General features: G+C 38.9%; 1 protein-coding gene across 4 annotated transcripts in view; it reads right to left on the bottom strand.

Moving 5' to 3' along the window:
- Positions 1–26,455, bottom strand: part of NELL1 (neural EGFL like 1) — a 296,982-nt gene that overhangs the window by 238,017 nt on the left and 32,510 nt on the right. For all 4 annotated transcript variants that reach the window (XM_040559538.1, XM_040559541.1, XM_040559537.1 and 1 more), the window contains exons 4-5: positions 19,509–19,679; positions 1,649–1,745 (exon numbers count right to left, since the gene is read on the bottom strand). In XM_040559538.1, the coding sequence (XP_040415472.1) occupies positions 1,649–1,745; positions 19,509–19,679 (268 nt within the window). The remainder of the gene's footprint in view (positions 1–1,648; positions 1,746–19,508; positions 19,680–26,455) is intronic.

Genomic DNA, 26,455 nt, shown 5'->3' with positions numbered 1-26,455 from the left:
ACTGCCTGCATAAAATAAGAATTTAAGATAGACGAATCCAATACAACTTCTTTCTTTCCTATGTCGCTATAAACATATGTTTACCATCTGTGGAATTATGGGAAGCAGCTGAGGTAAAAAAACAACAGCTGTAGAATAAAATAATACTATCAATTTCACTTCACAGTGACAGCTCAGCTGCCAGAAGATGAAATGAACTCTGGGTTCACAGCAACTCTCAAACCATAGTTTGAGTCAAAAGAAAAGTTAGATTTAACTTCTTTTTCTTAATTAAAATTGTTAGTTACTGCAACAATCCTACCCTAATTTATTTTAGCATAAAATATTTTCCCTAGCTCGTTAAAAATTAGGGACTTTGAGGTGAGGTCCTCAGAAAACCAGCAACTTGCAGAAGCATCTTACAAACTGACTGCTTCAAAGGAAAACTGAGTGGGTGGTAAATCACCTTGGCAACAAATCCATGCCAATATCAAGGATACACACATTGGCTTATCACTACACTATAGGCTCTTTTATTGATATAAACACCATGGGGCTTGTTAACCAAAACCTTAAGAACTATCAGCAGCTTTTCTGTAAATTACTTATAAAGCTGAAGTGTTAATTTTTATAGGGGAGGGGTGTGTTTTTTTTTGTTGGTTGGTTCTGCAATTCAGCTTCAACCATAACATCATATAGACTCACCAGGGGGCAAAACCAATGGAAGAAAACACACAGGTGAGGACTTCTGAAGTCTTAGGTCATTTCTCTTTTCTTTGCAATTTTTAATTCTCATGCCCCTACCGGCCTACTCAATAATGGTATCTTGGGGAGCCTCATTAATGGCAAAAAAGGCTTTCCTACTAGAAGGTAGGAGCAACCCCTGTCCTGCCAGCAAGTCAGCCTTTCAAACAGCGTGGGCTATTTGGAAGGAACAGAAGCTCCCAAGGACAAAGCAGCTTATCAGCAAAACCCAATGACCCATTATCAACTCACTGCTGAGAAATACAGTGACATCCTTATCTGAGGGAAATATAGAGAAATGAACTTTTTGGAAAGTACAGCAGACTCCAGAAACAGAAAATCTACTGTTTTACAGCAAGGCACACACGCTTCTTACAACAGCTAGCATATGCCAAAGCCTGAAGGACCACAGGCTAGAAGACCTCCTCTACTCTGGAAGGCAATGCTGACAGATGCAACAAGAAAAAGCCACCTGAGGCAAACAGCATCAGGGCATGGGTATTATGCAAACAAAATCAAGGAGTGCCTGGCCTCCAAGAGCAGTCAAGGACACTACTGTTCAGCCAGAAGACCGTGGCTCAGCTGTTGCTTTGGCAAGTTTTCAAGCTGAAAGCCAAGAATCAACTCCAATGCTGTCTCATTACGTCCACAGGAGTGGCAAGGAGGTGCACAGCAGTTGGTTGAAACCGAAAGTAAGGAACCCAAACAAAAACCTGAATATTGGGCACTACAGTCAGTAACTACAGTATTCTACCTTGCAAGAACAGATTCTTTTCTCTAAGTGTTGCACCTGCCTCAAAACCCAGGCCCATGGTTTACACTGAAATTCATACAAATCAGACTTCAGGAGTGTAAGACAACTAATCAGGAGTATTTGGCCACCTACTTACTGATTTCCTTCATGGGCTATTTCATATCTGCTTACCTTAAAGAAACCGTGCTTCCTGTTTCTCTGTCCAAGCCATAAATTGCTTTCAGGTGTCAAATTTGTTTCTGGGGGATCAATGATACGTTCATAAATCCTGTAGAGGGAATATAGTGCCGTTACTCGAATCATATTTTCCCTCTTAAAAGTTGCTAGTCCAAGTCATTTATCAACAAAAGATGCAAAGTAGAACAAAACAAAAACACCTTTGTTAAACGCTTCATGTTTATCATCGATATTTTTGAAGGCATATTATAACTTTAAAAGCAACAATGAAACAGGAAAACAAAAACTTTTCAAACCACTTGATGTGTTAAAAAACAAAGACTGAACAAAGTTGCAATTTCTCTTCTCCAACTGTGCAGAATTAGGCTGAAGAAACACAATGCCAGAACCCACCCTGCTAGGGAAAACAATAAAATGGAGAACCATCCTATCTTCAGAGCCTCCTTCAAATTCAACTACCAGTCATGAGGAAAAAAAAGAGCAGTCACAAATGAGATACAACCAGAGAAACAACACCGTGGGATTTTCATACTGTTCAGAATCTTGAATAGACTCCACAAAGACAGTTTATTCCACCTCCTACTCCCACAGCCTTTTTGGCTCTGCATCCCTTATCTGTCCCTGTTGCCTGGACCTTTCACTTTATGCACTTCTTCCCTCTTGGCTTCTGCTGAATTCATTTGGCCTGGGTGTTCCACATGTGTGCTTCCACCCCTGCACATCCAGCTTGCCCATGTCACTGGCACAGGTCTGGTACAGAGCAGGACCTCTTTGTCTGTGTTCAGTACCTAGTCTTACAGAGATATTTTATCAGTTGTTTTTCAAGGATCTACAAATAATAGCAATAATAAATAACAAATAACATCAGGTCCATAAGCAAGCTTTATATACTGCATAAACTTGCACGTGAATGCGGTAATATCCACCACAAATTTCTAAAATTAATTCATGATAAACAGCTGTAACATTTCTTTTTTTTAAATTCAAGAACTAAATATCTGTAATTGTTAAAAGGTTTTGCTTTTTTTAATTGCTTATTTTTAAGAAAGCAGTAATGAAGTTTACATAATACCTTATTCAGGAACTCAGGCTACTACAATGACAATATCATCATTTTAGATTATGAAAAATTCAAGACCAAAGAAGTCACGGACCATGGATTCTCCTATTGCCATCTTCCACAGGTGAGAGTCATGAACCTACTGCTCCATAATAAAACCAGCACTTTTAATAAGGAATACTGAGAAGATGATGAAATATGTTTCCATTACTGTCCAGCTCAAAGGGATTACGTGTTGCTCTTTAATCACACCAGCATGACAGCCAATAGAAAAGACTCTTAACATGCCAAGTCCTGTGAAGTATTTATGTGCTTAGAGTGGGGATTTTTTTCCTTTCTTTAAAGCTTTAAAATGAACATGAAAAATGAACACCAAGAAAAAATACAAGTCATTCAACACAACTCATTGCACAGTTATCTTCCCATTTACACTCCAAGCATTTCTAGCTTAGGCCCACCTAGCATAATCATCAATTTTTGTACTGTAAGTTGCCGTGCCATTGAAAAACTTACAGATTTGCAGAGGCCTGAAATGGCCTCCAAGTATTAAGAACTTCAAGGAAGTTCTTACAGAGTTAACTACAAAGAGTCATATATCCCACTCATTTTTGCTAATGCAGAAAAGAAGGTCATCAGTTGCCAAAACTAAATGGAAGCAATCTTAAAAACAAAAAAAAAAACAAAACACCACTTATTGTTTCCTTAAAAAAAAAAAACACCACCACAAACAGTTAAGTAAAAATTCCAGTTTTAAAATGTCAGCAAAGTAGTCAAAAGACTTCTAATAGTTATCATTTTATTGTTCAAATTTATTATAATCAGCCCCAATTCATCACTTTCCATCAGCATGATACATTCAAAGCTCCTGGAAATTTCTTCCTCTACTAGTTAATTACTTACTATCTATAAAAATGACCACGTTGAGCTGTTTTACCTGTTAAAATAGCAAAAACAAGATGGCATTCTTTTAAACCACGTTTTGAGAATTATAGGAATTTCACATGCAGTATCTCTATCAATATTTTAAAGCGTAAGCAGAACCTTTTTTGCCACACCTCATGCAAAATTAAAGATCTACTCAAATGCAAAACTGCTGTAAAATGCTGAACAAGGAACAAAGAATCAAGGTGCTCAAGAAAGCCAATCAATGAATTACACTACCATGTTAGGAATTTCTCTTCAGATACGTAGCATGTCTTCAATCATGACTTAGATTAATAATGTCCTCACTGAAAAACATCTTATCTAAACAAATAAATAAATGCATGACTAGTCAGTATTCCATCAAGAACTCCACTTCTGGCAAAACCCCAATGCTTAAAAAAAAAAAAGCAACAAAACAGGTTCAACAACACTACTTATTGAAGAATATTTTAGTTACCCCAAGTTAAAGGTTATAAAGGAACTCTACAATACCTGCCTGCAGTTATATATATATATATCTTCTCCATGGATCTGCCCAATAAGTAACAGGTTTAGGATGCAAGCAAAGTAGATCAGTACTTACCTTTCTACATAAAAGGATGTTTTGGATCATACTACTGGGTTCATGAACAATGTGAACTTTATTACTGTATGATGTTAAACATCAGCAAAAAGGCCCCAGTAAGCAGGCACACAGCCTATTGCTATCACTGTAATACTCTCTACAGTCTTGGCAAATGAAAAGGTCAAAAAGTGCATGTGAATTCGTAACAGTGAATAAAAAACCGTAGCAGACTACCAAAAACATGGCTCACAACATACTACTTCACTAATGAATTAAAAATGAAGAAAAAAATAATAATAATTAAAAAAACTGCAACTCCTGACAAAAAGGTAGAGTGATTAAGAAATAATAAATAAATCCATGGGACTTTCCCAGCAAGGCTAGAAGCAGCTACTCAAATGCAAAACTGCCACAGATGAGAAAAACTGGAACCAAACAAAAGCAGCTTTTCAATCAGTATGAGCCAAGAAACACGTCAAATTTACTCACTCACAATCAGTGGATGTCATAAAGGTAAAAATAAATGTTTTTAAACATCAGTGAACAATGCAGCACCAGCTCCAGGCATTGGCAACTGAGACCAACGGGGCTCATGGGTGTGCAACTGAAGCCAATCCAGGAGCTGGGCATGTCTCCTGGCTGCCAGGGTCTTGTTTAAAATCACAGGAACAGAAGTGGTGCACCATTCCTAAAGCAGGTTTTTCAGAAGGGGAGAGACTAAGTGGGTACTGAAGACCCCTGTCCACAGGAAAAGATTAAGGTGTTACTTGTGTAAGTTGTGGGGAACAGGGTATCACCCAGACATTTAGATTATCCATGGACAAACACCACTTAGAAATCTATCATGAGCTAGTGATCGTTCAGGTTATTTTCAGGCGGTTTCTACACTGTGAAAAACCTATGGAGCACAAACATTTTGTAATCTATCTCAAAGCATAATGACAGAAGTTACTACCTAAAGATCAAATTCTATTTCAATTATTGTTTGTTAAATTAGGAAAAAAGACTTTTCTCCACTCCCCTTTCCTGCATTGATTTTCTTGTGCAAGAAAAAAGTGTTTTTCAGGCTGAACAGAAATAAATGGATTTTTTGTTTTGTGTTTTTCTTTTGTCTGTTTGTTTTTACAGCTCCATTAAGCTTTCACCTCATTCTCATTTCCTTACTTGATTTTCTGGACAGAGGAGCATCACTATTGGTCAGTTTGGCCAATACTTTGTATTTGGCATAAAAGTAGCTGAACTGTACCTACTACACTTCCAGTTTATTAAGTACTGGTCTAGAGCTCCTGAGATATCAGTTCCCAATATGCTTGGCTTTGATACTCACATGGAGAAATATGCAATACACTTCACAAAAACAGGTTTTTTTAGTTAAAAAAATCCAGGGAACTGTGGTCTCTCAAATTACTGCACACTGAACAGACCCTCCAGCATCAGGAGACCCAGGTCTCTAGGTTAATAGAAGCTTTAGACTTTCAGATTTATGACTACTGCATTCACTTTCCAAGAGTGAGTTTGCTTTGTCCCTACTTTATGTCAATGTATTTCAAAGGAGCTAAACCATAGACACAGAAGAATACAACTGTAAACCATTCCTTTCTTGAAATGCCCATGCTCAGTATATATTTACTAACCGCTGACCCTCTTAGCTAAACATAATAAGAAAAAAAACTAATTGACAAAGACCCATGATATCCTTGTGGTCTTTTGTTGTTGTTGTTTTCTGTTTGTTTGTTTTGCTTTTTTGTTTGTTTGTTTTAATTTATATATCTACTCTATCTGCAGTTTGATTTATGAAGTACTCTTACGGAATCCTCAGAAACACGTTTTTCAAAGACGCATTCCTAAGAGCCATCTGTGACATAATGAATACAGTAATACAGAAAGAATATCTGGAAAAGAATCAGTGGGTTCCTGAAGGGAAGCATATCTAAAATATCTGCATGGAAATAAATACACAGACACAAACCTTTCGCTGCATATAGGAAGACCCTCTAAAAATCAAGCAAGGAGACAGTTACCTTCCGTTCGATTTAAAATGATTCTTTATATATATATAGAATAGGGGAACTCTGTTACCCTCATTCTACATGTGTGCAGACTGATAGACAGAAAGACCAACTGATTAACCAAGATCACAAAGACTGAGTCAGAGAGGGACACTGCTCAAGATCTCAGACATTAGACGGAGCATCTCACACACTAGGCCATGTTTCTTCTGGGGAGAAAAAAAGAAAAAAAAAGACAGTTTTCTCATGTATTAAAGTAGGTTTCTTACGTGCAACTTTAACAAGTGAAAGTTCACACTTGGGTGAGTATGTCCACTTTTGAGGTGGAGTATCTACTTTATACATATAATATTTGCCATGCCAGAAGCATTTTAGAAATAGCTGAAATATTTAGTGGAACAAGAAAATAAACTTTGTGTCTGTTTGCATTAGAATGCATAAATCAACATAGGCTGATCAAGAAATGCAACTGCTGAACATAAAATAGATTCTAATTTCAACATTTGCTTGCGAACTAGCTTCGCAAATCATGGAATTTCCAAATTCTTTCAGGTCTAAAGCATGAGTAGGTTGCTCAAATACAAATATGCATTATCCAATTTGTAGGCTAGATTCAAGCCCAAGAGATGTCTTCTATTAGGGGTATCGTTAAGAAACTAATAGTTGCAGTCTAATGTTGCGGTGACTGAGGCATGGCAGGAACCTCATTTCCCAGCCTCTGGTCTCCACTAATCAAAGAACAGGCTTATATATTTGATTTACTCACATAAAGCTATCAATATTTATGTAGCAACCAGGTGTTGAATTAATCACACCCCATTTTAGATGCTGCAGAAGTTTACACCTGCAGTGGAGCTCATCCTCTAGACTCACTTTCGTTAATGAAGAGACATAACTGTTTCTAGGGTATGATTCATCTTACTGTACGTTAATCAGCCTCTGCAAGCCCCTGCACAGGAGCACATTCTGACATCAGGGTGAGTCACTGAAGCACATTTTTGCAATTCAGAACCTGATCCTCAACAAAACTGACATTCCCTCAACCTATATAGATCCAACTGTATCCTCAGATCCTTTAAATAACCCAGAAGGTAGGGGTAAGTCACATACAACAACGCACTGTTATAGCGCTCTAAACTTTCTCAATTTAATAAACAGAAATAAATTGGGAGATGGGGAGGTTCCCCCATGTTTTGCACTAGTTTTTTTCCTCCAGAGGTAATTCACAGAGATGCGGACCACCTAGATCCTTGCTATGATCTCCAGCTGAAGCTGCAAAAATTCCATACATCTGACAGCGCAAGCGTCATACCTCCTAACACAGCCCACTGCATGAAATAACCAGCCACTTCTAAAACTTTGTCCAACGTGTTTCCTGGATCCCAGCTGCATGGAGAAACTGATGATACATCAGTACCTAGCTTTAACAGACAACACTGGCGTTAGTCTAAGTCTTGAAAAGAAATACGAGGATATCAGATATTTTCATTTCATTTTCTTATATATTTCCCAGTGAAAATGTGTCAACACCAACATGACTTTTTTTTAATAGTGTTTACAGACAGGATGCACTATTTGACAAGTATTCAGCTCTAGAGCAACTTTAACTAAATTATTCATTCACTTTCCAGCACTGTATTTCAGAAAAATAATTTTCCTGAGGGAAATTTTGATTTTTCGTGCTCTCTCTTCTGTCATAAGATAGGAGTTCAAAACACTTAACAGGGAAAAGCAATTTAGATTAAAATATCAGGTTTTGAGGGAAGCCTTTTGTTATTAAATTTTGAACATACTATAGTAACTGCAAACTAGTTAATCAAAAGTTACTTTCCAGCTCTGGTAGAAAAAAATAGCTGTCCAGTAACAGTATATGTGAGGTAAAAGACTAAAGAGCTCATGCTCAGTTTTTGAGTTCTTCTCAAATTCTATGGCACCCAAATGATTTCACTGATTTTCCTATATAATCACTGAGATAAGTGAATGTACGTCTCAGTTTTATTATTTTGACTACAAAATCTAAACTGAAAAACAAAAAAGTATGTAATTAAACCTCTGTAAGTAACCTCTTTTTTCATTCAAGAGATGCAAATTAACTTTTAAGATCCTCCAGCAACAGGAAGAAATGAAAAAAATGAAAGGAAAGATGGTTAGAAGCACACATTTTGCTGTCAGGTTTCGGGCGGTCCTTCTCCACACAATCTCCACAGGTAAATGTTATCTGTCTACATGAAGCTTTCTTTAAGATAAATAAATAAATAAAATAGGCTTTGCAGTTTTCTACAAAACTATTAATGATTTTTCACATTAAACTAAAACGGATCGCTGTTACTGATTCAAAGTAGAGGAGTGGACCCATTAAGTTACACAGCATTGGCCACATGAAGGACAGAAATCAGTCTTCCTCAGAACACTCAGTAGCATATCATACATCTAGAAATCCTGAGGTGAATTCAGACATCTTTACAAATGAGGTCAGTATTATTAACTTTAATTTGAAGATAGGAAAAAAAAGATACAATTAGTTCCTGACGGTAACAGTATTCGGAGTGCCTCAGTACCAGGTTAACAGCCTGCCTACAAGGCTATGGTGCTTGCCTGTCTTCATATAATGAACAAGCACTCCTGAAAGTATGAGAAATCCAGAAAATAACCAAAATCAAACATAGTGAGGCAAAAATATGCCAATGCCTACAACATATAAGGAAACAGATCCTACACTGAGATGGCAAGTACCTCCATTCCCCAGAAAGTTTACTCTAGTTGGAAATAGTAATTTGGCCATTGGATTAGGATTTTCAAGAGTTGTGGGGAAAAAAAATAGGGCAAACTATGAGGTCAACTGTGTCTTACATATGATGTATTCAGAACACTTTGCACTTTCCTTCCCCACCCCATTCCCCTCGCACCCCCCCCCGATAAAAATACTGGGTTCTCAGTATAAAACCCGTTAACTTGATACCCAGATGGTTATTGCACATTTCAGATTTGGCAACCTTTTTCTTTTTTTATGTCTTTCCTTGAAGTCCATCTTGACCTGTTACACCTGAGGCCAACAGCATGTGGCTCATGATCTTGGTTTTGCCCAAAAAATTTGCACATAATTTGCAGGTAGCAGAAGCGTAAGAGAAATGCAGTTGCCTCTGTTTCTGGTGAAGATGCTGACTTTACCATATTCAACCTGCTTGGCCACAGCAGAGCATAAGGTAGTGTTTGGGTCCAAAGGAAAAAAAAAATACTGTGAATGCTGAAAGAGATGTCATCTACACGCACAGACTTTTCTTCAAAAAAAATCAAGACCCACCACCCACAAATTCAGTTTAGTTTACTTATCTTTAAACATCTCAATAGAGAGTCAAGGGACGCACAGCTCAAATACCACCTCTCAAATAAATATCTAACTTACCAAAGATATTTTGGCAGTTGTTTTACCACTTGTGAGCAACTATCGCTATTTGAGTACCAGAGCATAAAACATGTAGCAATAGGGGGTTTATATGATGTGCACAAACATCCACTACACACAAGGAGACAACTCTACTTATAATAAATAGAAGACAAACTCATAGGGTCACTAAAAGACACCTTTTAACATCAGCAAGTTTTGAATCAGCTTCTAAACCACAACACTGATTAAAGCAGGCTGTTAAAAAGAAGGCACAGCACTCTCACTTGTTACCCTACTAAACATCGTACCAAAAGCTCATACACATCCCAGCTGCCAAGTATCAGTAACAGAAGACTAAGCATTTAAAAAAGATTCTGGAAAGAGGGAGAAATGAATTCAATCAGTTCTTCCAAGTGATGATATTAAGAAAAGCTCTTCTCCCCACAAACTGAACAAGAAGATCTTAAAGTGAGATACATACAAGATTAAAAAAAAAAACTACATTGAAGTATCTATGAAACAAGTAGTAAATAATTAAGCCTATCTTGTATCAAAAAGCAATAGGGTAGAAACATTCATCATCATAATGGCACAAAGCGACACTGGTACTTCAGATCTCGCAGCAAAATTAACCCATATATAAAATTCTACCAGAACAAAGAGGTAAAATCATGGTTACAGGGCTTATTTCATCTCGTTTTTGTCATGGAAAAGTTAAGATTACTGTTGGTGTTTTTCATAAAACATTTTTTAAGTGAGAACTGGCAGTGCAGAAATTTTGCTTCCATTACATCTACATAAATTATACAAGGACATGCTGGTCCCTGGCCCGAGATCTGCAGCACACAGGCCTCCACAGCTGGCACTTAGAACAGAAACTAAAGCACACTAAGTTTACTGCCTAGAAACAACCCTTCTTCACAAAAGTCCTCTTTTCTGTTTCATTCTCAACACCCAAGTCACTTTATCTAGTATGGTAAGACAGATACGACTGCAAGAAGATTCAAGTCCTTTCTGCACAGGTACAAAAAGTAAATTTAAAAATAAGCCAGCCACAAGCAACGTTTCTACTAAACAGCTTCTTCCCCCCCTCCCTACCCCCAAAAGAATAGTCTGCTGAGAATTAATTGCCTTGCAGAGTACCTTGTCACAGGATCATCTCGTCAAGGGGTATATGTCATCACTAAATGATTTGTACATCATCATAAAATAATCTCAGCCATATTCCATAGCCAATTTCTGTTCACGACTGAAGGTAACTACAGGCTGAGGACCGCAAGTTTTGCTTGTTAACGCTCTGCCTTCGCTTCCACGCTCCCACCAGAGCCCTCTCATTAGTTTTGTCTCAGCACTGTGCAATGGCACGTGGCTCTCCCCAGAGCTGCCAGTACTCCCCATTAGCCGCCATTTCGGTAACCCCACAGAGGTCCGATTCATTCCACATTCCCCAGTTCTTACTGCAGGTTCATCAGATAACCCTCATCTCCATTCTCCCATGGTATTTTTCAACTGCCCATTTTAGCCTCGGTGGTTTGAAAGATAACATTACTCTCTCCCCATAATAACTAATTGGCCATGACTGAGGAAGTGCATGAAACATACAGTAAACACAGAACAAGCCATTATATTGGTTCTAAAATTAAGTTTTGATGGAAACTGCCAGGCAGACAGACAGAAAAGCACTCTCCAGGGACAACATTCGGGTTTGGAGCTCATTTCTCTCAGCATCTGACATGCTCTAAAGCTGAATGCACGGCTCAGCTGAACTCGATGAGAGTTTGCACTGCAGACTTCAATGGGGCAAGAATTTCACCCCAGGGACACTGCACAGCACATCCTTTAGTCAAGCTTAAGGTAAGTGGCTGGCGTGACACAGAAAGAGTCATCTGGGGCTGAAGAATTTCTTTTAGTTGCATTAGTTGACACAGTTATTTGCTTTCATTTTTGTCCTACTGAAGGGAATGCCGCTAGAATTGCAGCACAATTATGTAACGCAGCTTCTATTGATTCTTTCATTAGAGACTGGACTGAGATATGAAAACAAGCCATAGAACTAGAAAGAGCATGTTACCTTACTGCAGTGCTGAGGATCAAGCTACCAGCTTTCACCTCACTGCTCCTTCGAGTATCATTGCATTGATACTAACAGCAGTTCTTCATATTATTAAAAAACTAAAACAGTAGCCAACATCTGATGTTTTATTAAAAAAAAAAAAGAAGAAGAAAGAAGAAGACACAGCTCACTAAACACTTACCCATGAAGTACTGAAACATGAGGCTGGACTGCCTGTGCCATTCTCTCAGTCAGCATATCTACAAAGCAGCTCTCACCTCACAGCGCAGAACCAGGCACTCAGTTGCCCCCGCACTCAGTGCTGAGCCCACTTGCGCCCCTTGGACTCACCAAGACCATTTAAACATACTGGGGGCCTGGACACAGCTCTCCCACATACAGCGAAGTCTGCAAATATGCTGAGTGGCTGTGTGTGTGATGCGAAGCACGAGAGGACAGCGTACCACCACTGCACCAATGTCCTTGCTACCACCTCACACCCAGAGCCACGATGGCCACACACACGGCATCTCCAAGCCTTGCCACCTTCCACCTCCAAGCACCCCACTGCCTCCCAGCTCCCTGCAGCTGGGGAACAAAGGTGACCGCTCCTACACCACTGCTGGTTTGCTTGGTCACCAAGTAGTACGGCAATGGGAAACGTCAGATTTTGGGTAGCAGCAACCGATTCAAGCAGCCTCCACCTTGCTGCAGCAACTTGAGGATTTTGACAAGTTTAGATTTCCAAAAACAATTACCTTTTGGGAATTATTCCTGTTTCAAATTGTCAAAGAAAGTTTCCCCAAGAACTAAAACACTTCAGAAAACTCTGGGTTAGTTTCACAGACTTGAGCAGCCTCACCGCTGTTTTCTCAGTCATTCTCTCACACCCCACAGTGCTCAGACTGGATTATTTGCTATACGGAGACTCAGATCTCAAGACAACTTCTGAAGAGTTCAGAGGGGTTCTCATCTGCAATTTGGCCCAGGTCCAACGCTTTTTATAAAAGTATTTTACTGAAATTACACAACCATTTTTCAATTCAGCTCCAGTGTTATCCTCTGTGACTTCCAGTTGTGAACTCCAGAGTTTAGCTAATCATTTCACAAGGGAGAGTTCATTTATGTTTTGGATCTCAGTTGATCTGCCCGGTTGGTGAAAGACAATCATTTCTATAATCTGAAAGGGAAAACCCAAAATATTTTCTTTATGTGGTTGATTCTCAAATCATGATGATCTTTCTGTCCATATGACCCCATTAGCACTCCGACAAATGAACAGAAAATAGAGTCAAGTAATAGGAGATTTGCCCTGAAAAAAAATATCTGCAGAAACAAAGCTCCACATACATTTCTCTGCATACATGCATGCTAAATTTTTCAGGGACTGCTCTTGTAATTAATCACCCCCAATTTAAGGGATTATTGCTTTGATGTTAAAAATAAATAAAGTATGTTGGACAAACAACCAAAAACAAAGAGAGAGAGAACGGGATAATACACCTATTCACATGGTTTAGGAAATGACAAACTCAACTGAAGCTTGCCAGTTCTGATTTAGAATGATTTCCTCCGCCCTTCTCCATCCTCTGACACACCCACAGCACATAAATATGATGAATGCAAGATGCCAATAGCAAAGCATAACACATCATTCCTACCCTGTTGAAGTCGTGAACCTGTCTGTCAACATTTTCACTGGATAGCACCACAAGCCCCAAATCTAAATGTAAAAAAGCAATTAGAAACACTGTTAAGTATTCAGCAGCAGCTGGGCTCTGCAGCTACCAAACACTGGCTCCACCAAACTGTCAGACTCTGGGGACTGACACAAGGTCCCATTTTAGGCCCTTAACTGAACCCTGGAGCCTCTTCAATAACCAACATCAGCAGGACCTGGATAAACTCCTTCACGCAACCAAAGCAGCTACATTCTCTGCTCCCAACAGGAGCTACAGGGAGCTATGTAAGGCCCCTCTGCTGCAGCACAGTGCCCCGCATACGGTAGCCAGCTGATGACACTGCTCGTACCAATTCCACGTGTTATCTGCTTCTTCTAGGGGAAGGCAAAGGATCTAAGACAGCCGGGCACAGCCACAGATTATAATTTGTTTTTGTTTTCTACAGTACATTTTCAGCACTTGCATGCTCATGATCTTCTTGCCATTCTATCAATGCAGTGTACACAAATAAAAATGAATTTTTCCTGATTCATCTAGGATTTAAAAAGAATTTGTCATAAACAGAGACCGGGTTAAGAGAGAACATTTTTCAGTCTTCAATCACATCCATACTACCATTCTGCTGTGTTGGCTATCTAATGAAAAACCCTGGCTATTAAAAAATAATTAAAATTAAATAATTAAAATAATTAAAAAAAAACTTTTTTCCTTGTTTTTGAAAACATCTTCTCTTGAGTCACACTGAATGCATCTTGAACACTTCCTTGCAGCTTAACTACAATAACTATAATGATACAGGCCTGACAGCAGCTGACGTGATAAGCCAGATGGAGATCTCTCTTATGCTAAAGAGTTTATTGCCTTTCTGTCAAACAAGAGGGACAATCAGTAGGTGAAAATTAACTTCCAATCCAGAATACCACAAATCAGCTGTTGGGTGCACCTGTAATGCACAATTATAGTACTCTACCTAAGTAACCAGTTCTGTGACAGTTTTTGCTACAGCATAGAGCAGAGAAGCAATCTCGGTCACAAGATCATATTCAACTGTTTTGAGAATAAATTACCCGACTCCATAACACTACCACCTTGCCATCTCCTCTTTCAACAGCAAGTGTTTTACAGTAAGTAATGTGGTGAATCTCTTTCAAAGGGATCACTTTAAATGTTCTTTTATTTATTATGCTTTAATCAAAGTCACTGGAGTTTATCTAGAGAAGTTAAAAACGTCACACTGGCAGCTGGAAGATTTTATTTATAAGGACTCAGAGGTATTGGGTTCCCATAGTTGGACAACATTGCTTTAATTTATTTATTTTTCCAATTAAAAAGTTCTCACTGCTCATGCATTTTTTATTCCTTAATGCCCTGTTCTAACAGAAGAAATATAAAAGACAACAATATGTTTTTCAGAGGAAGACTACTTCCTAGCCTGCTCCAGTTTTATAATCTATTCTCTTATACACTTACCAACTCCTCCCATCAAACAGCTACGAGTATCCATCAAAACTACAGGCTGTATTCATAATAAAATGCACTTTAGCACATATTTTTACTGGAAAGCATTTATTTTTGCATCAAATTGCCTTCTACCTTTTATGCCTGCAGACAGAGTTCAAGGAAAGAAATACTTATGCTCTTTGGACAGGTGCATACCTTTGCAGCAATATGGTTGACAAGAAATACAGCAAAAATAAAAATAAAAAGCAAGCAGCCTTCAGATCACCTCCCCAGATGAATTAGATACCTTGAGAACTATTTGGAATTTATATTTCTTTAATAAATTATCAATAAATGCATTTTAATACAGTTCCCACCACCTCTTACATTGTAGCCCCGATGCTATTCCCTCACTCTTGGGCAACATTACACACCTTCTACAGCTGAAACTAATTCCCATCAAACTGAAAACAAATGCCAACTTAAAATAGGCCTTGACAATCTCCTGGGGCTGAAAACCTCCTGACAATGCAGCTATGCACAGCAGGATCCTTACCTCTGCTCCCCAAAGAGAACAAATCTGGGAAGGTGCTTGACAGAGCCTATTTCACAACACAATAACCCTTTAGGACCACAGGACCCTCTGACAGTTGCTCTAGATCAGCCTAAGTGTTCACCAGAAAGACAGCCCGTGACAACTCCCTTTTCTCTGCAGTAAGAAAGCACAGATCCAAAGCATAACCAATGTTTCAAAACAAGAGTTGCATACCACTAATGGACTTAGCGCTGAAGGTGTAACATCAGGAAGGAAAGCAACAGCAGTGAAATTCATTTCCGTGTTGCTTTCAGCATAGGTTTTATTTGTGCATCAGTTGGACGTTCATAATGAATATAGTCTTTTCATTTTTTCTAAGCTTTCTGAACCTTACCAAAATGTTACAGGTGTGCATATACACCCACTGCTTATGCCAAAAGTCTGAACTGTATCCCTGGCTAGAGGCTACCTCCTAGATCCGATGCAACGGCTCTCAATGTCAGTGAAAAAAGAGTCCAGTGATTTTCAGTGGGTTTTTAGCCTGGACTCTCAAGCATTTTCCTGTGCCAGCAGCTCTAAGCTTGAGCATCAAACTTAGCAACAATTCTTACTCCCTGTTCATCAAAGAGCACCAAAAGCAGCACGTAAGGCACAGTAGGAGCTGATTTTAAAAGGACACTTTTGTACTTGTGCAGATATACCTCCTTTGATACATATGCCTCCCCCACCATGTTACGTATCATTAGAATAGAGGCAATTATACAGTTTTAAAAATGACTCTTAAAAGCACTAAAGGCTTTTACCAGTTCTCAGGTAGCCTACCCTAACCTATCTAGGTGTGAAAAACAGAAAAAACTTTGAATTGAATCCAAAAGACAATCAAGTACCAAATATCAAAGCAATTTTACAAACCAGATTAATGCGGGTGGTAAGACTGGGAAGAATACAAGTAGATTTGACTCTCTTTACAACTTAAAAGATTCATATCCAATTGCTTTCCGATGCACTGCAGTTTTTAGAAGCCAGAGGCTGGATTTGGGTATCGATGTAAATCCTGTAGCAAAATTATGTTATGTCTGGATATTTTTCCCAATGCAAATACTTTCAGTGCAATTTCACATGCAGGCTAACTTTAATAACACCATATTCACAAGTCACTTATCCAGAATAGTCTTTCAAACATATAGTATATTACTGCAGCCGAAAACAAAAGGAGTAACACGTTTATACAAATTCATGCACATTTGTAAGGATGCAAAGTTGCAACCCCCTTAAAGAAATCCCATAGGAATCCAAAGGGTGGACACAGAACTTCTAGACAGGGTCCAGCATAGAGCCATGAAGATGATGAAGGGATTGGAGCATCTGTCTTATGAGGAAAGACTAAGCGAGCTGGGCCTGTTTAGCCTAGAGAGGAGGAGATTCAGAGGGGATCTTATCAACCTCTACAAATACCTGAGGGGACAATGTAAAGATGATGAGCCAAACTCTTCTTAGTGGTAGCTAGTGATAGGACAAGGGGTAATGGGTATAAACTGAACCACTGGAGGTTTCATCACCATATGAGAAAGAACTTGTTTACAGTTCAGGTGACAGAGCACTGGAACAGGCTGCCCAGAGAGGCTGTGGAGTCTCCTTCTCCGAAAATAATCAAAACCTGCCTGAATGCAATCCTGTGTAACATGTTCTAGGCGACCCTGCTTGAGCAGGGGAGTTGGACTAGATGATCTCTGGAGGTCCCTTCCAATCTCAACCATTCTGTGATTCTCTGTGATTTTTTCATCATTTTTATCCCCACACCCCACCCCACCCCTTAAACAAGGGTGGGGAAACAGTAAGACGGAAGTGCAGAACCCCTTTCACTACACAGGTACACTTGAAGCTAGTTTTTGTTCCGATGAACTCTCCAAAAGAGAAGCAAAACCCGAATATCTGCAGGAGGTTGGACAGGTGAATCTATTGAATGCAGTTGTATTCTCCTTCCCTGCGACTTACTTGTTAAGTCTGCAAAAGCATCGCTTCTCGTTAGGCATCTGCGCACAGCCTAAAAGGGTGACATTTACATATAAAGTCTACAGTCCTTAACACTGGATTCTGTGCATACTTTCAGCTGCAGTTTTCTTAACTCTAATTTTAGGAAGACTTAGGGGTTTTGTTAGTGGCTCAGAAATATGCTTCATTGGCTTGCCCTTCTTTAGACCAAGCATTTCATTTTCACATCTTTTGACATTTATTGTAGTGTCAACCAGAAATGCCAGTGCAAAGATAAAAAATATGTTGACTCCTCCTTTGAGTGCAAAGATGTAGGGGGCTAAAATAAAAAACAAACCACAACACCAACATTCAAAAAAGTCTCTAATTAACTGAACAGAAATGACACAGCTGAGTCAGGAACTTAAAAACCTCTTTTTTCTTTTTCCCTCACCATTTAAATTTTTACTATGATTTGTATACAAGTCTTGCTTTCAAAACTATTCCTATTACTTTATGCAGGAGTTGTCATAAACTGCCACAAATGCACGGCCAAATAGATATTTAGGTATGGAGCTATGCTGGGAGCAGCCAAGGGGACACTCTTAGATCCATCAGCCCTCTTTAGGGCTACCTGACAGAGACATCTATACATATTTATCACCTCATATGACAGCACAGCTTATTCTGTAATTGTATTTATCTATTGCTTCTTGTTACTGTAAAGAACATCAACCACGACACTATGCAGCTCTCTTGTCCCTGGATAGACTTCTGTACCAGACAGGCATTTTATGTCATCTTCCTTTAACATCACATGCAAGAAGGCAGTCAGAAAAAAAAAAAAAATCTAAGCAGGTCTTCCTATAACACATTTGCTGTTCATAAATATATCTTTTATATATATATATATATATATATACACAAACAATAAATAAAACATAGGAGATGAGGAATCTGTCCCAAAACCCAATATGTCAATAAACAGAAAAGAAAATAGAAATTATAACCAATAAAAAAATAATGGTAAGATAAACAAATCCGAAGACCAAAACGAAGACAATCTTTAAAAATCATAAATTTCATGCCTGAATGAAATTGAAACTGCACTAGGCATATAATTGTTTTTAGGGTACAAACAAAAAAGATTCAATAAGCAACCTTCCTTGAGATTAGGTTTTTACTGTCAGTAGTTAATGCAGTTGCAGAAAATGGTTGTAACATTCCTTTTAAGACAGTACTTCATAACTACTTTGGGCAGTTTTAAAACTTTGCCAAATGTTCCAATTAGCACGTCCTGCCATAAAAGTCCCGTAACTTTATTCTGCCTGCCTGAAATGAGGACTTTAGGAAGAAATATCAGCTACCATCACCCTATCCATTTAAGTCCAACAATTCCAAAACGCATACAGTAGACTGATCCTCTCACCAAATACAAAAAATATTTTCACACTTGTTTCAGTGCAGAAATATCTGAAAGTAACAGTTCATTTTCCTCACTCCTTAAGACTATTTGCGAAGGTCCCAATTTCGAGTTTTCTGAGTTCCCTCATCAACCACTAAGTTAGCAAAAGCCAGTCTTCAATACGTTGTGAGATCACGTCCCAACAGAAGAGAGATTCCTGGGTCATTGCCTTTTTATGCCTTGAAATCCTGACAATCCGCCATCTTGTTCTTGTGCTCTTTGCAACTTTTTAAGGAAAAAAAGTTCAATGACAGACAGAACACCCCTCCAAAAACACGCAGCGTCAGTTCTATACATGTGAAAAGAAGCTGCCAGGTTTCTTGGAACTTTCCAAGTAGGGCAGTGGGTGGAAAAATCAGCAAGAAGTGCATTGCTTGATTATGTAATATAAAATTAAAATGCCTCTGACACATCTATCTATTCTTCAAGTTTACAGGTATGCTGAGTGAAGCAGTTCAGAACAGAACAGACTGCACAGCAATCTATCACTCTTAAATGTAATCACAGTCAAACATAACATCAGCAAGTGCCTAAACAACAGAGATGCATTTAATACTCCCCAGTCAGCAATCAACCTTTTCCACGTTTGTTCATAATCACAATGTAATGTAATATTTTAATGCTTTATTTTCCTTTTCTTATTCTATTACAGTCTGCTGCACTTTTTTAATTAAGCATTTTTTAATCTCCTTTTGCAGTTTTAGTCTTGCCCTGTAAATAGAGAGCATTTTTAAAAGAATTAAATTACTGAAGACGTTTTCTTACCTGTTGCAGTCCACGTGGAGCAGAAGGTGAGATGCACTAAGTGATACAGCAATCTTGTGCCACTGTCCATCTGCCAGCCGGTAGGGGAACACCTCTGTTCTTGACTTCCCATTAAACCTGTAGTGATACCTAACCTCATCCCGTAGTCCACTGCTCTCCAGTTCAAAATAGCTGTAGGTAAAACATGAAGAATTAGTTCCATTTTTGGTCTATTCATTGCTTCTGTCACTTTCTTCTTAGTTCGTAGAGTTCCTTAAGCAAACACCACACGGAAGGTCACAATCTAAAGACGTTACTCAGCATGGATTTACTAGGTCATTTTTTAAAAAGAAGTAGAGAGACAAGTACTACGCATTCAGCGCATTATAAAAATCACAATACCATTTACATGAAAACAGCTCATGTTCAAAACCATTTGATTGTCCTGGAAATTGAAGTCCTCTTTTTATCCACAGAACAGGTTCAATGACAAGAAAATGATCCCTATTCTATTCACCAAGACATTCTGTATGAATGCAGGATTTGTAGGCAATGCAAAAATAAAGGACCATATGTATCATTACCAATGAAAAAAACAAAAAGCCATTAAGGTAAGAAAGCATCAAGTAATTGTGGAATTTGTACTCACTATTTGCAAATCTACTTTAAAAATTGTTTACTTTTAGGACTCCCCTACATGCAATTGTGTTTAATTCATTTTCTCAATTTTATTTTTACAGCTGTAATTGTTCAGCTTTACAAGGGAACAAAGCCTCCTGGATAGATCAGGTGTCTCAACACCTGGCATTAGCAATCAAAACCTTCACACACTTGTCATAAGGGAACAGCCCTTGGACAGTACTGTTGAGTTAACAAAGTAAAGTTATTAATTGGCCTCATGCTGGCGGGAGAAGGCAGCTGTCTTTCTAGGGTGAATTTTGCCCTGGTGGCAACACATTGGTAGCAGAAATAGCGAAGCCTTGTCTTGACCCTCAGATAACAGAAAATTTACAGCTTATGAAATCAAGGTGCTCATTTTTCTTGCAAAACGAAGTCCTAGATATACAAAGGTGGTTATACAGACCTTCTCTTAGAGCAGAGAAACCTCTACAACTAAGTACAGATGTTAGGTTTTCCAGCTATCCCCTACCCCTGTCTGCCTCTAAAGTGTCATGTTTTTCCCTACTGGACAACAGCAATTTAACATGGCGGTTGCAAGACGGATGCTAGTTTGGGGTTTAAAAAATAAATTAATACATACATATATAAAAATACTACAACACAAAATAATCAACACCCAGTTGTCAATTATTGTTTTCACAGACCTTAATAGCCAGTATGGACAAGAATTTCTTCACAAGGTGTGTGTACTTCAAGAATGATTCTCACCAGTGAAGCGGAGGCTATTTAGAACACAAAAACTGAAGAATGGAGATCTTTGGGAGGAACTAGGTTCTGAGATAAAATGGTAGCTGGGGACATATGCAACAGATCACAACAGACTGGGAAGGGGAACATCAAGACAAAGCTTGGCCCAAAGCAAAACTCAAACCCTCCTCCATCCTGACAATGCCTTGCTGTTCAGACAGCCGGAAGATTGCAAGATTTTTCACATACAACATGAGCATTATCAGGTCACCCGAATCAAAGACCCAAGTGCAAAGTAAAAACAGTCACAGGCAGATAAAGGCAAAACTAAAATGGAATGAAAGCAAGGCAGACGTACAAAAATATATTCAGTACAGGGACGAAAAAATAGGAAAGGCCGGTGTTGTGAAGGAACTAGCTGGTTTCATACACGTAAAAGCATAAGGAGAGCAGAGGAACAGGATTTCTCTAAACAGAAGAGCAGAATCTTGATAACCTCCACCACCTAAATACCTTTAAAATACCTAAATTACACTCATAGAAATTTGGAGACGATGTTTTTATTATTTTGTCTTGATATTCCGTAAAAGCTCAGTCAACATACAGAAGATACTGGTTCTGGTATTTTGCAAGCCAGGAAAGTACTAGGGCAAGTACCATCAGTGAAGTCATACTTAAAAAGTTACATGTTCCTTAATTGCCATCTGCTGTCAAAGCACAAATGGAAGTCATTAAAAAGAACTTCTTTTGCTCTTGTTCAAATGAGCAACACCGAGACACTAAAAAAAATCAAAAAAGACAAAAGAAGATCTACACAACATCTTTCTCACATACAAAGTATTAGTATAAATACATATGTTTACATGGCTGATAATAGAGGCGTAAGAGCCTGAGAGCAAGACAAGCTTCTGTCATGGGAAGCACTTGGCTTCCTGCAGTCATTCTTCATACTGCCTTATAGCCACGGAGCTGATCATTTACTACACAACGCTTCATCTGTTAATAAAAAAGGCAGTATGCCAGCCCTGGAAAGGTCAGTCAGACACTGTACTTAATCATGTATGCGTTATCATGTGAACTATATAGGAAACTGCAAAGCAACATAGTTTCCCATCTCAGAAGCTTTAGTGTCAGTAGTTACTTCTGGACTAAAAACAGCTTGTTGCTTATGCACAGAGCTTGTTGTCAGTCTCTGGACTCATTTTATGTAAGACAGAAGTGATTAAAGCTTACTGCAGTAGCCAGTGCTTACTATATATGTACACCTACACCTGTGGCTGAATGCCACAGGGTGGTATAAAACACCATATTTTACCTCTTCAGCTATGTGAAAAGAAGATGACAGCAAACAAATTCTGCACCTATTTTTCACCTCCCTTCAACAAGTGCAAATCAGAAGCAGTTACACTCAAACATCAGCAAACAACAGTCAACAAAACCCCAACAGGAGAAATTGGCTGGATAGCCCCGTTTGTATTCTCTAGTATTTAAATAGTGCAAGGCAGCATAAGCCAGCATGCCTGCATTGATTTCCTTTATTTATTTATTATTTTATTTGGGGGATGAGGAGAGGGGAGATGTACAAATTCACACAAACATCTTGACTATACACACACATCACCACGTTCACATCTTAGAAGATGCGGTTGTCTATTCTCTGAATATACCATATGAACATAATTGATTTGCAAATAGCTTTCTCAATAGCAAACATCTTTTCTTTCCTCCTCCAGCTAGACTCTAGAGAAAAGCTACAACATAAAGGCCACTCACTGCTGAAGTAAATGTGCTTATTCTGTGTTCAAGTTCTAATCTGCAAGTAGTGGAATGGAAAGCAAATGAGTGGCAAAACACAAGTTCAGGCAAGGAATCATCAACCTGTGAGAAAATGATTTTTTATTTTACTCTTTAAAATCTATCTCAGCTTTTTGGCATGCTGTTGCACAAGTTTTCATCTACTGTAAATTGACAGGTAAATGGGAGGAGGGGGGACATGAACAGAAGCTACCATACAAGAGGAAAGAAAATGAATTAGTCTCTAACATGCACACCTTCTTATAGGTTCTTCCCAATATTTTACCAGGAAGAAGAAAATGCAGGAACCAAACAAGTCTGGGATCCTGAAAGGATGAAAGCGTCTAGGAAAAATCATGCTGGTCTTCCACACTTGTACTGCCTGAATAAACACATCAGCAGCAGACAAGCGTGAACTTTCCATGTTGCTATAAGATCCATATCAATAGCCCAAGGGAGACTGCTGAGTGTTACAACCAGTTCTGCTGCTGCATCACAACCGCATGAAGTCTGGGATGGGTCTAAGATATCTCTGTGTGTCAACTTCCTGCTATGGTTAGCCTCCCTGCTGCCTTCATTGCGACCTTTTCCAAGAGACATGTGCGACAGTCACCTATTTGTCAGCTTGTTAGCACAAAGGGATGGTTTCTTGTTTCATTTGTTATTTCTCAATGTTTTGTATTTTATTACTTTTGATCATGTCTGTTTAAAAAGAAACATCTGTTTTGACAGATTAAATTCTCAGAACACATGTATCGAGAAAAAACACTGTTTATGGAAGAGCAATACAGAGGAGTATATGACCTTGGCTGAAACTATTCCACTGCTATAATATCCATATTTGCTAAGCATGTAGGTTACTACTGGCTTCTTTTACACAATTATAGAATTGGAATCCTTCTCTATATCTGTCAGCAGTCCCTCTCATTCAAATCATGATGTGTAAGAGAAAAAAGAAAAAACATGTTTCTAAATTCAGATGAATTTTATGCACATCAAAAAGCTGGGTTATTTTAAGATCGTGGAATGTGCTTTACAGAAGGACATCATTCCACAATCAACTCAAGTTGCTTTACAATTCTTCTTGACAATTTTTTCAACCCCTACGTACCTTACATAAGGGTACTGTTATGAGAAGATAATGCCTGGCTATTTTTAGGAGAAAATAATGCCTGACTTACTGATGTTTACTCTTTTTTTCTCTTTAATTTTTCCACAATCATAGCAAAGATCTACCTGTGTGTTTGACAGCTCATTTCACTTCCAGATGAGGAAAAAAGGCTTCAGGTTCCTAAAAGTACGCAGTAAGTTGGAAACAGATGATGTGGATGCCATGACCCCAGAAAACGTAAAAGTCAGCATCGATGTTAAGTAAAAACATGTAAGAAACCTGAAGCTGAAAGCCCCAAGTCTTTTTATGAGTTGTTTTAATCCATCATCTGCATTAAAGAAACATATTCATGCATTCATCATATTTACCAGAGCAGGGAGTTTTACCTGTGACAAAAGAACACGACATTTCATTCAAAGATGTTACTGATCTCAGGGTGTCAAAGTGGCCAAAGGAGGGAGGGCTCACAGATTCCAAACAAGACAGAACCCTGAGTACAGCTCCAGGATACATGTTCTTGTGAACACCTTTAGAGTGCGTACAGCACTTTTTGTTCTGATGCCTATGACGCTAGCACCTATCATGAGACACTAAAACATTGCACAATGAAGACAGAGCACCATCTGGTAAGCGCAATCCTGATTAAGTGCTTCAATAAGAGCTCTAAGAACTAAGGCGTGACTACTTTTTGCATTTCATTCAGGAAATCTTCCCCTTTATCACTTCCAAACATAAATAAAGCAGAGTTTTCGTTCTGACTTTACAACTTCCGTCATCCCTGATCAAGTGCCAAATGAAGCCCCACAGCCTCTTTCAAGGAGCAGCACCAGCACTTGCAGCAGATGCTCTTAGAGCTACTGAACAGATGTCCCAGGGCAAGGCAGCAGGCACAGATGGCATCCCTGCGATTATGTACAAACTTGGGGTTATCATCTAGTCAAAACACTTGTGCATCTGCTTAATGGGATAAGGTCACAAAAATCACAGGAGTTCAAGGATGGAGTCACCGTTCACCTGGCACGTGCTGCAGCGACACTGCAACATCAGCTCTCTCAACTGCTGGAAAAGTCACTGCCATAACAAGAATCAGGCTTGTTCAATGATGTTATTGAACACAAGATTCTGGCAAGTTCTGTCAGTCTGATCAAGGCACTCGTTTTCCCCTTTTTTCTTTTTTAAATAGCAAAACAAATTCAAGGAAAGTCCTAAGTCCAGCCCATTTGACGTCAACAACTAGAAATTAAATTCAGGAAGCTTCTACACACATTTGCCTCTTTGCACGTGTTTGTGCATGCAGCCTCCTCATTTAATAGCATTATGCCAAGCAGAATATCAGAACATTTAATGATGTTTAGTAATCAAAATGGCTTCAGGCAAGACTGTGTTTTAACATCTTTTCAGAACCACTTCTGGATGTATTCAGAAACAACAGCCAACAATCTCTACCCATTACCACGCTGACTGCATGATTTTCCATCTACAGAAGTTCTGTGATGAATCACAGATCATTGGCTTTTGGCTTTTTAGTGTTCCTGACCACTGAGTCTGCGTGCACAGTGGTACGCACACACACTGTTATTTTGGTTGGGCAGCCAAGTGTCTCAGCTTGGACAACAGCAGAAAATAAATTGAGATCTTGTTCTAACGCTCCCCTGGTGGAAAGCAAGTCAGGCTGACAGCAGGCACTCGCAATGCTATGCTAAATTCTGCAGGTAAACCGGCAGGCCTGTGCCCAAGACTATCACCACTGTCAATGAAGCCATACTGAGCAGGAGCAGTGTCTCGGAAACAAGACAGGCATCTGACTTCAAACAGAAGTAAACACTCACCTTGCAGTTGTCACCACAGTTCCATAAGGATGCAAAAACTAGAGCAAGCTACAGCTGTCAAGGCAAATATCTCTGTTGCTTCCACAGGCACTGTTTTTGTACCCCTAGTTACTAAAAAGTGACAGGATCAAGATCCCAAGCTCTGAAGCACTGTCAACCACTAGATTTTCAAGAAATGCTCTTACACGCTCAAGTGTATAGATCTAGTCCTCTGCTACATATGCATACTCACAAACCACACAGCTACCTTCTGCAGCTGGTTTTAAATTTGGACAGACTGAGAGGCTGCATAGCAAAACCATGCATAGCAAATCTTCACTTACGTGGCATTAAAGACTTAGTACAATGGCAGAGATTATGTACTGATATCAAAGCCTCTGATCAAAATCAGACTGCCATCAGGTAGCACAAAAGGTATGCTGAATAGAAAAGGGATCATCTGTAACAGTGAAGGTATCTTGCTGAAAAAACAGATAAACTTTCTACAAAAGAAAATGCAAAATCCCACGTTTCACAAAGACTCTGATCACCTACAACTCCAAAGTATTACTCCTATACCAGCAAATCCAATACAAGCCAAAAGTTAAAATGTTAATTTCTTTCAAATCTCCAAAAACACTGAAGTTCAACTTCACTGTGCTGTTGTCTACCTAAACACAATTCTTTCAAACATTTGTATCCTTTTATTTCAAATACAAGGAACAAAACCCAGTCCATTAAACATCTTTCTTTTTCCATTCTGATTACTCCGAGGACAATGGGAATCGCATTACATCAGCCTACCTTGAAAAACTTACCAATAACCACCCACAAGTGACATGTGCTGTAATAAACATTTTGTCTTTTGTTCTACAAATCTACACAGC

Source organism: Cygnus olor, chromosome 5 (genome assembly GCF_009769625.2).
Source record: "Cygnus olor isolate bCygOlo1 chromosome 5, bCygOlo1.pri.v2, whole genome shotgun sequence".
Classification (NCBI taxonomy): domain Eukaryota; kingdom Metazoa; phylum Chordata; class Aves; order Anseriformes; family Anatidae; genus Cygnus; species Cygnus olor.
Note: the sequence above shows the minus strand (reverse complement) of the source record. Positions and strands in the feature narration are given on the sequence as shown.